Source organism: Empidonax traillii, unplaced genomic scaffold (genome assembly GCF_003031625.1).
Source record: "Empidonax traillii isolate 1590-97213 ecotype Southwest subspecies unplaced genomic scaffold, ASM303162v1 scaffold125:size1524877, whole genome shotgun sequence".
In the NCBI taxonomy this organism is placed as follows: Eukaryota; Metazoa; Chordata; class Aves; order Passeriformes; family Tyrannidae; genus Empidonax; species Empidonax traillii.
This window is the reverse complement of record NW_020955318.1, coordinates 987129-1001939: the sequence shown is the minus strand read 5'-3', so window position 1 is coordinate 1001939 and position 14811 is coordinate 987129. Positions and strand designations below refer to the sequence as shown.

The window sequence follows — 14811 nt, the reverse complement described above, 5'->3', positions numbered from 1 at the left end:
TAACTGTACTGGGGCTGCTTACACATTTCAGGAAGGTTATTTCTGTAGGAAGTTTATCTGGTAGCATGACTATGTTGTCCATATTCCTTCTCCAGGGTAAGAAAAGAAGGTAACAAAGTCAATTTGCAGGCCAAGGTACCACCATCTGAGCACATCTCAAATAAATACTGTTTTGTTTACCTCAGTAAGTTCTTCAACGGGGATGGGAAAGAACTGACGGTTTGGGGAATTTGGGGGCAGGGGGAAGTTTGTAATGCTAATTGCAAGAGCTAAACATAATCAGGTTTTTTTCTCACTGAAAACCAATCCAGAAATACAGAATGCATGCTGGGAGAGAGCCTCAGTGTGAAAAGCACAAGAACACTGTAATATGTGATAGAGAAATCCCTGTTCGTGTCCCCTTCAAAATTAGAAGCCCTTGTAATATTCCAGCACAGACCTGGTTTATGGAGCTGCTGACAACAGCAGCAGATCTGTAGGAATTGAGATGAAAGCTGATAGAAGAAATAAAAAATAGAGTGCAGCAGCACAGTGCTGGTAGCCATGTATGGTACACACCACACTGAGAAATGGGCAGGAAGGAAGAGGACCTAAGAGCAGCATCACTGCAGACTGGGATGTGCTGCATCACAGGTGTCTTGAAAGAAAATACGATGAAACTCAGAAAGTTGCATTCTCTGAGCAACAGCAAGGTCAGAGTTCAGGCTAATGCTTAGTTCTGATCTTGCCTCAGTTTAGGGTAATTAGATTTAGGCGGCATATAAGACTAGGAATTTTTCTCTTCCTATTTCTTCTTTCTTTCTAATTCTCACCTGCCTCAATGACAAAGTCACAGTTGCATTCTACATAGCATCTGGGCTCATCTCCTGGGAGATCTGTGACATTGTACCTAGAACATATGGCTACTTTGTACTTTCCCTGATCAAAGTTTTGCCTGCAACTTTCTCTCTTAATTTGTTCCATATTCTCCTCTTTCCTCCAATGAAATAATAGCTCTGCTTGTCCCTCCTTTGTTGTTTAGAGTTGATTTTTCAACACTGATAACTTACAAATTACTTGTAATTGAAAGTAAATAGTTTTATGGGTGTACCTACACAGCCTATGACTCTTTGTCTTCACTTTAAATCTTCATCCCTTCAGAAATTCTGAGAAGAGGCTCTGTTTGAAAGGCTGAACTTTCCTTCATCTTTCTTCTGTTTCTGCTTCTTTTCCTCTTGTACCTGTCAGCTCTTATGTTCTTCTGTCCCTTTACCACTACTGTTTTTTCCCTTAGCATTCTTGTCTTTTATATACCCTCCTCTCTTTCCTTTCCCCTGAGGGAATACAGTGTTGGAACTGAGATAAACCTGAAGAAGTAGTATTCCTCTAGGGAGCATCCACATGATAGTCATGAGCAGAACTGGATGATTTTGTGAATGTAAGTGTGCATAGGATGAACTACATCTCAAAAACTTCATGCTGAAATAAATTAGATTTTTGCATACTGACTCTATGAAACAGCACAATTTCTGGATCGAGTCAGCAGAAGTTTTTGAAAGCAGTGACACCAATCTCAGTCTTAACTATTGTAGAGTTGGCTTAGAAAACTGATTTGTTGTTAAGATGTAGGAGATTATGAACATGTCTTTTAGCTATTTCTTAGTATTAGCTACTGAGAACATTTTAATTAAGTAGCATTAATCACCATGGCATTAGCCTGGGTGACATTTACTCTCAATCAGAATAGAGATAGGAGATGCTGCTGTTACAAACAAAGCTACAACAGACCACCTGCAGAACCCATACTGGTTATTGTGCAGTGGTATTCTCAAAGCACAAAGCAGGAAACCCCTCCTATATCCACCCTGGGGATGAGGAAGACATTACTACCCTCAGCTTCCTAACAATGTCCCTCTGCTGGACTGTTAATACTTTCCTGCTACCCTAATCTTCTAAGAAAGCGATTTATATAAATGCTCCCTAAGTAATTTCTGTCCAGATGAGAATGGTTAACTTAAACTAGTGCAAAAATCAGCTCTTTGTTAACACAGTTTATTTGACAAAAGTAGATCAAAGAGCTTATAAAAACTGCACCTATGGGAGAACTTTAGAGTTAAAGGATGTGTAGGAGGGATATTAGAACTTTCTGTTGTATGAATATCTATCAATGGAAACTCTTGTTCTGTTATCTTAGGGTTTTTTCTGAGTGTCCAAATAGATACACTGTTAAAAAGATGAGTACATGAGAATCTCATTTGATTTATAATCCTCTACAAGGTCCACAGTGTTTCAGCTAACAACTTGAAATGTTTCTTCCTACTTAACTGTTCCCACAGATCAACGTGCTTCACTGTAGGATACTACATGCTTTTCATAGAATATGAATCCTTTTCATAGAATATTTGTACTGAAGATGCAGTCCTTATCCCGTCACTCTCCCACACAAGGTGCTAAGCAGCACTGCCTTCTCTTACAGGAAAGAAAATTCTCTAGAATTCTCCAGTATATATTTGCTCCAAGGTATTAATTAATTTCCACTGGAATCTATGGAGAAAAAAAAAAAGCTAATGTCAAATATCTGAATATTTCTGAAAAAAATGCTGAATAAGTGTTTCTAAGAGCAGCCAATATTATTCATGTAAGTATATCTAAATCAATCAAGATGTCACTTTAATGTAGGATCAGTCATCTGGTATGTAAAATTGCATATTAAAAAATTGCTTTTACAAAAGAAATTGTAAATACAAATCTTTGGTTCTGATTCTCCAAAGACATATTCAAGCACTGAACTTGAGCAGTGTTAGACTGCTATGACATGGACTTTTTCAGGTGAACTGGCATCTGACAGTGTCCTATCTCCAGTTGTTTGTCTTTGTTCCCACGCTATTCCATCTGTTTTCCTTGTTAGGAAAGCAAAGAGACTAAGAAACTCTCTTTACATTGTTGTTGCTAGGTTGTTTTTTAAGCCATATCTGTTTCACAGCCTGATGCAGTGCATGATTACCCAAACAACTATGCCATAGTGAGGGAGAGGATACTGCAGAGATAACTGAGCCATCAGCATTGGGAAGGTCAGGGGCTGCTTAGGTAGTGCTGCAGCAAAATCTTGAAAGGCCTCATTTACCCATGGAACTACTTACTGCATGTTAAATATAACACAAGACTGGGCTGTGTGTTACATATTGCATGTACCATTGCACAGACAGAAGGTACTTCAAAGAAAGTGTTTACATTGCAGAAGAAAGCGCTTCTTTATCTGTGATACCCTTAATTCTGCCTATCCTCTCATTATAGTAGTATTACAGTATAGTACTGCTATAATAGTGGTATTTCACATTCATATAGTACATGAAAATTCTATACACGATGCTATGCAAAGCTATACACAACTTACTGACATTCACATTCATAGAAGGCAAACCCAAGTTTGAACCAGCATTGCTTTATGTTGGCCTTGTGGTCTGAATAACACCAAACAAGCACAGACAAGTCCCAGCCATTCTTTTTCAGGAGGCATCTCTTACAATATGAAATGTTCGCTGATGATGCAAGATGGAGCCCAAGAAAATGAAGTCTAAAAGCAAGGTGCTGCCTTTCAGAACAAGTTATCTGCTTTGCGGTCCAGACCCAAAGAGTCTGAGCAAGGCTATGGCAATAGCATATTCCTCACCATCCTCTTTCCTGGTACTTTCCAGATCTGGGCAGAAGGTACAACTTAATAAATCCAGCCTGCATATGTTTAGGTCAGCTATCCTATGTGCAGACCCAGCTATAAGACAAGAAAAGGCCATACATATGGCTCACCTTTGCAAAGGCAGAATTATGTAGAAGACAAGGTCACCATTACTCTAATTACAAAAACAAGCCTAATGGCACATAAGACAATTCTTATATCAACCTAGGTATGATTGTTGTAATTTTTAAAAACGCTGCAGGTATAGCATTCTCTGTGTTTTCAGCTGAGGCCCAAGTTGCTCTATCTCTATAAAGAAGGCAACTCATGAGAGCATTATATCGGTTGTGTTTATAAGAAGGAGCAGCACTTTCTCCTTCCCCTTTGAGAACAGTCTTCCTCATTAGAGAGAACATTATTACATGCACAGTGCAACAGTTTATTAAACCCCACATGCCCCCAAAATCCCAAAACTTAACCAATGTCTTCTTTCAGCTCCTTGAGGACACTTCTAATGGTTTTCAGATTATACTAAGGTTGTTACTCTCAGCTGGGAGCTATAGGTAGAAGAATGACACACTAACAAAATAACCTCACTTCTGCAAGGCTAGGGCTTTATGATAAGAAGATGTTAAGAGGAAGGTTACACAGCTGCAGAAGTTTAAGTGCACTTTCAATGCTTTCATCAGCTGTGACAATTTTTCTGCAAATGGACTTTTAATACAGTTGGAAGAAAAAGACTTGATCATCTGGGGAAAGAAGAAGTAAGGCCATTTTTTAAAATTTTGGGCCCAGCTGGTCAAGACATGATTATTAATGTTTATGGTTTGTTACAGACTAGTTCCAGGATATGATGGGTTTTTAGTGTGCTTAATTTCTATGGCTATTATTTTGTCATTTAGTCTGGAACTTATTCTGAAGGGAAGGATTAGTATTTACCACTTTAGATGTTAGTAAGCCATAAGGTACAGGTTATTAGATCACCTGTCTCACTGCTTGATAGCCTTTTGTAACCTCAGTTTGTTGAAACTAGTAATACTCTGTATAGATAGCAAAACCAAAGTAAATAAATTTCCTAGTAATTTAGCAGATACTCAGAGTAAAGATGTACCACTGGTAGTTTCAGCTTGCCTAATTTTAGGCATGAATATGAATCTTTCACAGATTGTGTTAAAGACAGAACGTAAAAAGATATTCTTAAGGAGCTAATGCAATAGTGAATAAGAGATTATTGTACTCAACACAAAAGAAATGGAAAATGTAGACCAGTGTAGTACCTCTTTTTCTTTCTGCTGATGTAAAAAAATTTGTAAAGAAAATTCAAGAAAGAATTAGATCTTTTCAAAAGAAGTGCCAATAGAAAAACTTGCACTGGCTCTTCTTCCGATATTTTAGCACAGGATCAAGCAACAAGCTTGAAATTGTGGTCTTCTCTGGCTTTAAACAGTTCTCTATGAAATGGTTACTACTTCCTAAAAACACCTTATATTTAAGGAGCTTCTTGCAAGATTTCAGGCTTGGCATAAAGAGCAGTTAGACTGTAAGGAGCTTAAAAGATAACTGCCTTCACTTACAACATATTAGCCCTTAGTTTCAGATGTTTCCGAATGCCACTTCAACCATGAGGACCTAGAAGTTATGAGAACAATGTGTGAATTCTGTGTACAATTCATGTTAATTAGACATATGACTTAATTTACTTGGGGGTGATGGTTTGATTTACACAATTTTTTCCATTTCTATTCAAAGCACATAATGAATACCTGCTCTTGCAGGGTTTCTCTAAAGGGGATTAAAGGTGATCATAAGGCCTTAGCAGGTGACTGAGGGGCTCAGAATAGCAGCTGGTTGTCTACAACATGTTTCCTTCTAGAGAGTGGGGTTTGTCTTAAAAAGTGATTTTTTTACTCTGCTTTTTAATGTTGTAATAGATACAAAAGCTGCAATCTCTTTCTCCTTCTCTCTCTTCCTCTCTCTCTTTTTTTTCTTTTTTATGAAACTTTACTGAAGTTATTTAGACCTTTCTGACCTGCAGACTCACTCATGGGGGTGTGTTCTGTATGGAATAAAATTTAATAACCATTCAAAAAGTTCAGATGGGTGTCTGTATGACTGATAAAGTTTGCTGCCATGGCAATAGTGCTGTTGCCATGCTGGCTTCCTACAGTGTACTTCCCAGAGCAATTCAAAGCACTGATTTATATATACTTGAAGTGTTGCAAAGTTTAGCTTCTGTAATTACAGAGAAGCTGTCTCTTTTCTTCACTGTAGAAACTGAGATCAGTTCATGTATTCATCTTCATATTTTTAAATTTAAAAGATGTGGAAGTCTGACATTTTTACATGCTCTGATTGTGGGTTCTTGTCTCAAGGATTCTTTCTCTGATGATATGACGGAACATGAGGATAATATCCATTTATTCACATGGGCTTGGTGGGGAAGGATAGAATGAGAACTTGTCTGTGATAAGCATTTGCACTTTAGGCTCCTGCATAATTTTCAAAGGGCATTACACATTTTTATATACATATATACAATTTTAAAACAGTGATTGCAGTTATAATTATCATAAATGCTTGATTTTACTATTTGATTTCATTTGCAGGAAATTTTTCATATAATGTTTTGCAGATTTATACAAAATAGGAGTTACGCTTGTTTTTAAAAAACAAACTACAAAAAAAATTGGCAGAACAAGTGTGGCCATAGCATTGGGAGCATATATAGGCTGTAGCTTGGGGTCTACTGGAAGCCAGCCAGCCATAAAAAATTTAAGTACTACAGAGGTTTTAGGGTTCTAACACATGAGCTTTAGCAGATTTAACCTCTCCTATCTGTCTGTATTACCACCCTGCTCATTATTATGGCTTCCATTGCAGCAGAGGTTTATGGTGTCACTTCACCATAAACATCCCCCGCTTTAGCTTAAGCCAGTGAAGAAGATGTGTTTTGACTAAGATGCTACACTGGATGGGTCTCATGTGCTTTATAGACTTGGTAGTCTCTAGGAAAGGTGTGAAGCAATTAGTCTTGGGCAATAATAACCTAAACTGTGACACTATGACACTAAACTTGTCTGTCAGAAACCTCACCTGATCCAAGGTGGAAGTTCCAGGGTCTTTGAATGACAGCTTGCCTGAGCCCCATGTTTATTCTTCAGGGAAGAAGGCACTGCACAGTCAGGTAAAAAAAAAAAAAGGATGCTATTCTCCTAAGCCATTGTTTCAGTTTTAAACATTAATGCTCCTTTCAACCCAAATAGCATGTTAAATATTATGCCCATAACAAACGCAAAGAAATCTTTACTGGAAATTGGCTAAGAGGATTTTGGTACCAATGAATTTAAAACTATGGTAAGAATTGAGAGTAGAAGAGTAGATAGTCAAGTGGCAGCTCATACAAATGCCTTGTGTTTCAGTAACCTAAGATATTAATTTTCATAGATGGATATAAAAGACTTGGGGGGGGAATAAAAACCTATTATTTAACAAATGCCTTTGAAAAGGCAGAAAATGTGCTTAAATATGCCCTATTTTACACACTCCTTTCATCCTTTAGGCTTTTGACGCAATGCTTATCACTTTGTCATTATGTCAATTTGCGCTTACCAATCTTTTTTTCCCTTGTCTCATCTTATATTTAGGCTGTGATTCTGCAAACACTTACCTACATGCTTAGTTTTCCTACTCTTTCCTTGTTAATCCCTTTGAAGTTAAAAGGATTATTCGCATTAGTAAAATAAGGCATGTGTGTGCTTGCAGGATGAAGGTCTTGCATTGTAAACCCTTTGGGGTGGGACCAGATCAGATATTATGCAGTCACGTGGCTCAAAGCACGATTGGGTGGAGGATGAGTTCAGGAGTTTGTAAAGTTAACAGCTGTTAACAGAGTGAACTAGTTTGTGGTATATCAATTTGGGGCATAGCATGCAAGTAGCTGCTCACCCCAACTAGCATGAAATCTTCTTCCCTCCCTTTTTGCATTTGTTGCTGAGCTCTAGCCTAGGATTTCACACCAGCTGAGACACCTGCTCCTTTCTTCCTACCTCCTAAAGCAGAAACTTGCCTGATGCTGGCCATGGGGCACCTTAAAGCAGAAACTTGCCTGATGCTGGCCATGGGGCACCTAGAGTAGGACCATAAGTAGCTTTACGCTGCCATGCATAGGGAGGAGCAATAAAGATCTGTAACAGAGCTGCAGAGTTCTCCAAGCTCCCATTGTTGGACACTTGGGTCTTCTCTAAAGAGCCCAGCAGTAGCTTCTCATCCCAACTAATGCTTTTATCTTCTTCCCCTGTTTTACGACTCTCCAGGGAGACCTAGCCACTAATTTTTTTTTTCCTCCTAAATGTGCAGTATTCCAGTACACTATTTCAACAATCATTAGCTTTTATTTTTTTTTTTTTTTAGGAGAGACATAATTTAAAATCCACTTGGGAAGATGTGTAGAAAGTCTTCCCTCAGGTGCATTCAGCCAACACAGCTCTGTGTACACTATCACAGCATGACAAAAACTAAGCTTGATATTTGAGATAGAGTCACTCTGTAAGACTTATTCTCTGGAAACCTCTGGCATAGATATTCCAGTGTTTTTTGTAATATAAGTTGAAAAATTACTTCCAGCTTCACAGGAAAAGCTCAAAAATCCAGTTTCAAGTAATATTTATTTTGGTTGATAACCCTAAGCAGAAACATGTTATTTTTATTACACAGTGGAGCTGTGGGTGCCATTTTGTTATATTATCCAAAATGAGGGACAGAAATGCTCTTCTATTAAAGAACATAATCTATGGACTTGTCTACATGAAATATTTTAGGAGTTATACTCAATTCCATCAAGTAATTGGAACATGAAGCTATGGACAAACACCCACTTGCTGAGCTGGCTGTACCTGTGGAACAGGTCACTGCTACTAGATGATCCTTCCTGACCACTTTCATGTTTGTTAGCTGAGCCATTTATGTGAATGCACCCTTGCTTTGACAGTCAGATAGCAGGAGTGAGCGCTCATTCAAGTAGCTGAGCAGTTTGTGGTAATCCCTGGCAGAAGGACTGTGAAGAGGGACATGGAGCAAGGCTTGCATTGTGCATGTTTTTCAACAAATGCACCTAGTTGAAGAGAGTTACCAATATGATGGTAGTGCTTTTAATTTCTATCTTAAAATTACTTGCCTCTGGTATGAATTCAAATTGCTACAGGGTGCTGAAGGAGCATGACATAGACTGGGAATGGAGAGGGTAGGAATAGAGAATGAAATGTCCAATGGTTGATATTCTCCAAACAGCTGTCAGAAGTATCAAGAACAGTGCCTCTTGCGTTTCTATAAGCTCTTAGAGACGGGTTTTATGAGCTCTGCTGAAGTATCAAGTGACTGCACTGGAAAGCGAGGCAGCTGCTGACACTTAGTGCCGATACGGAGCAGAAATGGCAGAATGAAATTGTGCGAGAGCAGAAGTTGCTCAGTGAGCACTAAGTGTGCTTCTGGCCTGAAGGCATGGCCATTAGAAGCATCTCATTATCTGCCTGACTTCATCTTCTCCTGCCCAGGCACATCTGTGCCTTCAGTTACAGGACAAATGCTTCTTGTGTGGACGGTTAACCCAATTCTTAAAAGGTGCTGGGAGTGGCAGGAGACGGGGAACAGCTCTGGGGCACAAGAAACAACCCTAAGGACCAAGTCTTCTGGACTACACTTAAGTTTGCAGGCTTCTGCTGGCAGTTAAAGCTGGTTGGAAGTGTGAAAAGCAACTAATTACTACTGTAACTATTCAAGCAGAACCTAAGTGCCATGAGGAAATGGTGCTTGAACTCGTGTCTTGTTTCACTTCAGGAACTGTATTACTAAATGCTATTGTAGCTATGCTCACGCTGAGAAGACTTGGATGCAGTAGGACTGAGTAAGTCTGCTGGAGTTTGTGTTATTTATGAACTCAGGCTTCCCTTGTGCTGAAATGGCAAACACCGCTAAATGTGTTTCTGGGTCTTTGAGAGACAGCTGAATTTTCTCATCATGAAATACATTGCCATGAACACTTATTGTTGACATTTGGGTAAAGGCTGTACGTGCTTCTACAGCACGTAGCTTTAATGTGCCTGGTTTTCTAGCACTGTTTCTGCCACAGATGACTTGTAAAAGGTTGCCTTCTTTCCACACACAAGGCGAGTGTTGCCAGGGAAATCTATAACAGCCTAGAACAGAGGTTTTTCATGACAGTTATCTGGCTCAAAACCCCTCTGTGAAAATTCCCATCCTTTGCTAAGGATGGGCTGTGGAGAGGCTGCTTTCCCTCTGTACCCAGCATTGGTGAGGCTGCACCTCCAGCCCTGATTTCAGTTTTGGGTCCCTCAATTTATAAGGGACACTGAGGTGCTGGGGCACGTCCAGCGAAGGGCACAAGGCTCTAGAAAACATGTCTTAGGAGGAACGGCTGAGGGAGCTGGGTTTGTTTAGTCTGAGGAAGGGGAAGCTCGAGGGTCACCTCATCGCTCCCTACAACCAGGAGGCTGTGGGGAGGCGGGGGCCACTCCTCCCAGCTGTGCCTGCAGTGAGAGGACCAGAGGAAATGGCCTTAAGACAGGGGAGATTCAGATTAGATATAAGAAAAATTTTCACTGTTAGGGTGGTCAGGCACTGGAATAGGTTGCCCAGGCCGGTGGTGGAGTCGCCATCCTGGAGGTGCTCAAGAGGTGTCTGGATCTGGCGCCAGTGACACGGTTTAGGGGTTACCGCGACAGTGCAGCGTTGGTGGCTGGACTGATTTTACAGGTCTTTTCCAGCCCCTCCGGTGCTGTGACCCCACGATCCCGCGACGGGGCTTTTCCCGACCCCCAGCCGGGTCCGCTCGCGCCGCGAGAGCGCGCGGGACGGGGCGGGGCAGGGCAGTCGCGCGCGGGGCGGGGCGGGGCCGTTCGGCGCGCGCCGGCGGGAGGCTTTGGCCAACGGGCCTGTCAGCGCGCGCGCCAGCGCCTCGCGCGGTCCCGGCGCTTCCTTCCGGCCGCCATTTTGTCGGCCGTGCCTCGCCGCCGCCGCTCGGGGAGGGAGCGCCCGCACCGCCCGCCGCCATGTCCAAGCGCCACCGCCTCGACCTGGGCGACGACTACAGCTCCAGCAAGAAGCGCACCACCGACGGGTGAGGGGCGGCGCGGCCCGCGGCGGGGAGGGGCCGGTGGGGGGTGGATGGCGGCGGCCCCCTCGTCATCTGCGCCCCATCCCCGGCTCTGGCCGCCCCTCCACGGCTGGGGCTCCCCGGGGCGCGGGCCGGCCGCTGTGCGGGGCGAGGGGAGAGGCCACTGTGCGGGCAGCTCCCGGAGCGCCGCGGCTCCCGGAGCGCCGGGCCCGGCCTGGCATCGTCTGTGCCCGCGGGGGGGGCGGATGGCGGCGGGAGGGCCTGGAGCGGCGGGAGGGCCTGGTGCGGCGGCGCCGGGTGGGGAACGGAGGCGGGCGCGGGCCTGGGCGGGTGGGCCGGGCCGGGCCGGGGCCCGCGGCGGGGGCGGTGCGATGTCGGGCCCGCTCCTCCGCGCCGGGCTTTGTCTGCAGCGCTTCGCCGCCTCTACATGTGTATTGCCCTCCCCCCCCTTCCCTTACCCTTCCTTTTATGTTTGTTTACTCCTTCCCTTCTCTGCCTTGAGAGGCCTGGCAAACTTGGGCCTAGAGATGAGCACGAGGTTAGTCCAGCCCGTGTGACCTGGTAGGAGCTGTGTTCCTTTGTTAGCATCTCGCACTCGGTCACCGTCGGGGATGTGTTTGGCTTGAAGTAAGAATCGATGGTGAGGTGGGTTTTAGGATAGGGGTAAGGAAGGGATTTTTTTTTCCTTAGTTTCGCGAAGGTTAAAATTTTAGGACTGTACTGGACACTCTTCAGCACATTTTCTTTAAGGATAATGAAACTGCAGGAACACAGAAAATGCACTGGTACTGTGCTTTTATTCACAGTTGCTTTAGAGTCTTCTCTGCACAATTTTTTGTCCTCTAATTGGGCAGGAGGGGGAAGGGAGGATGGGCGGCTCTTAAGAGTAAATTTCTGAGGTCTCAAGGAGTACAAAAATATACAGTGTTTATCTAGTTTGGCCTTCTTGACAGAGCTCAGAAGACTTCTGAGAGTTAAACAATTACTAGAGTCCAGCGATGTTGTTTTGGACTAGAGTATTTATCTAAGAAAAATACTTGAGCTTGTTCTCAAAGCTTGCAGTAATTGTAAGTCTCTTGTAGCTGTTACTATTCACGGATAAGCAGTTTTTGCAAAACTCGCCTTTTCATTTTTTTGAGGGGAGCTTGTACGCTTAGCCCCTAGAGTTGGATGCGTTTTTCTCACCTGAACAGAGTAAAAATGCATTATTGATCATCTGCTTCCTGTACATAGGATCACCGTAATCATATATTTCAGAGTAAGTGTATTGAGCTATTTGTCTCCTCTGATGCAATTTTGTATGATTTGTCAGAGGCTGAAATAGCTCCTCTGAGTCTACAGAAAAGTTGTAAATGTGCACCTTTTCTGTCTGTAGAGATTTTTATAAAGTTCTCAAGTGGTTGTGTCAAAACTGGGCGTTATTTAAACGTGGTGCGACTGTTACATCTGGTAGTAAAGATAACCACAGGTCACTGTTTCCTTGTTTGTATGTTTGTGGGTTGTATAGTTTTGGTGTGGTTTTATTTATCATTGTTTTTACTGATTATCTGATATCGTGCTGAAGTGTTAGTCTTATCATTTTGCATATCCTGTAATGAGTTCCCACTAGTGGTAACTTTTAAACCAGAAAACTTTGACCTTTATGGCACCTAAAAGCTTATAGAAGTGCTGGTCCTGTACCCCTTCTTTGTCCTCGCCTCCTCTGCCAGTAAAAGCATTAAATGGCATAGGACTGAGTAGAGCTCACTATAAGCAATAATTACTGACCAGGATTATTTCTTACAGTACTTGAAATCTTAATTCATGTAGCATGAGGTGTACTAAAGTTACATAGTTGGTTTATTTTAGGGTAGTTTGGGTTTTGCAACTTGTGCAAGGCTGTAAGGAAGATGCATAGGGCCTTGTTAACACGGTGTGTACATGTCCTCCTCTGTGTGGAGAGTGCCCTCATGCAATTTGGGTGGTTTTGGAGCTGGGCTAAGCTGGATTAGCTCCTTGCATGGTTACCACTTCACATTCAGAACAGTAGTTTGTCTTGCTTTAAAACTGGGCCACCTGACTAAATATGAAGGTTGTATCAAGTTACCCTCTATTGTTTTAGTCTCTTTTTAATGGACTCCCCTGTTGCTGTGTGGCTCTACATGGCAACAGTGCCAGACCAACAGGTTTGTAATTGTTGGTGCAGCCTTAAGCATCCTATGACATCTGTTTTCTTCTGACTTGAAGTATCATCTGTGAAGTAAAAAACTTCTTGAAAAAGTGGAAATTGTACAGAAGATTTTTGGTTACAGTGTTTGTGTGAATTACATACATACTATTTTAAAATATGCTAATTTTTTTGCAAATATACTTCAGATCTTGTGTAACATCAGAGTATTTAGTGGGATGTATCGTTCAGACTAATTGTACTTTGATTTTTTAATGTATAGAACTGAAACTCCTTTAGCTACATTGCCTTTTTTGCATCAACTGTTGCTGTGTTTAGTGATGGAGAGATAACACTGATGCTCTGTTAGATGTGCTTAGACTTTCGCTGTGGTGATCAGTCGTTTACCTTGAGCCCTTTATTTCCATTTGTATTTTTATATGCCTTTCAACCTCTGGTTTAGTGATTGCTACAGTGCTTCTTTTATATTCATGTGGGCATATATTATATATGAGTGAATGGTAAGAAATAAAGGCAGATAGCAGACCAGACTTTTTCACTTAAAAGCAGAGCAAAAAACACGAACCACTTTCTGACTAAGGAGGCTGTTATGGTATTCAGGCACAAGACAAATGTGATTAAATTCTAATTATTTTACTGTTAATTTCTGGATTTGAGTTCAGTTTTCCCTATGCAGTAATGAAAAGTAACTAAAATTTGACAGTTTATAAATTAAGAACTGCCAAGTTATATTTTTAGAAATTTCAGGGAATTCATATGGCAACATAACTGTCATTCCTCTTCTCTTGGTGACCAAGGGAGTCTGTGTCTGCTGAGTTTCAATAATAATGGGAGACTGGGAAATAATTTGAGGAAAAAAAGTGTTGCTATAAAATGAGTGTGAGAGAGTAAGTTTGAACGCATGTTGTATGTTGTGTTGTTTCTATGCTGGGATCTGGTTCCCCCTGCTTCTCCTTTGCTTATTTAGTAGGAAAAAGACTCAATTCTCTTTATTAACACGTAAATATTTTTTTACTTCTGAAGCACAGATAGAGCTTGATAGATTCCCTTTCTGTCTGAACAATTAAATAGCTTTAAGAGTTCAGTGAAGAAACTTAGAAATGGGGGATTAATGGGACTTTCCGTGCTGGATTGTATTTGTAGTCCATTTAATCCACTGTTTTGTTCTCAAGGTTGTATTTTTGTTTGTTTTAAACCCATACAAATAGCTACCAATACAGGACATAAGTGTGCTACAAGACTGGATTCGAGTTAGAATTCACTCTGGTGGAGGGGCCTGCTCACAAGGCCAGTGAAATGCTTGAACCAACACGTGGGAAGGGTTGGCAACGTTGGGGGTCTGTTCATTTTAGCAGTAGTGCTACCTCATGTGGGGCTGAAGCATACTTGAAGGTGCACTGGGTGTACTGCAATGCAGGAGCTTCTGACATCATACTGTTTAGGTAAATGGTTGTGGAATGTTTTTTATTGGTGTGGGGTTTTTTAATACTTTGATTAGATAGCATTGAGGGATAAAAATCCTTCAGAAACATGCATATGCAAAAAAACCATAGAAAAAAACCCCCAAATAAAAAACTGTAGGTGATGTGTCTTAGTCAACCTTCAAGGAAGTGTGTTGTTGCATTTTACCCTAATCTACACTCTCATTAAATTGCTTTTCTACCTTTATTTACTTTTCTTGCTAATGATGTTACTGTCTTACCATGCACCTGTTTATCCCAATACCTGCAGACATTTGAAAATCTGATGGTAAATAGCCCAACTAGAGGTCCAAAACTTTGTTCTATGTGATACACGTTATTAAGAGTAGCATAATGGAGCCTCGTTCCATCACTTTATAACAGTGGTAACTTTTTCATAGGG

General features: G+C 41.6%; 1 protein-coding gene across 1 annotated transcript in view; it reads left to right on the top strand.

Annotated features, from left to right (window-relative positions):
- The first annotated feature begins 10649 nt into the window (after positions 1–10649).
- Positions 10650–14811, top strand: part of DHX15 (DEAH-box helicase 15) — a 44338-nt gene continuing 40176 nt past the window's right edge. The window contains exon 1 of the mRNA XM_027883352.1: positions 10650–10784. Coding sequence (XP_027739153.1) covers positions 10717–10784 — 68 coding nt within the window. The 5' untranslated portion in view covers positions 10650–10716. The remainder of the gene's footprint in view (positions 10785–14811) is intronic.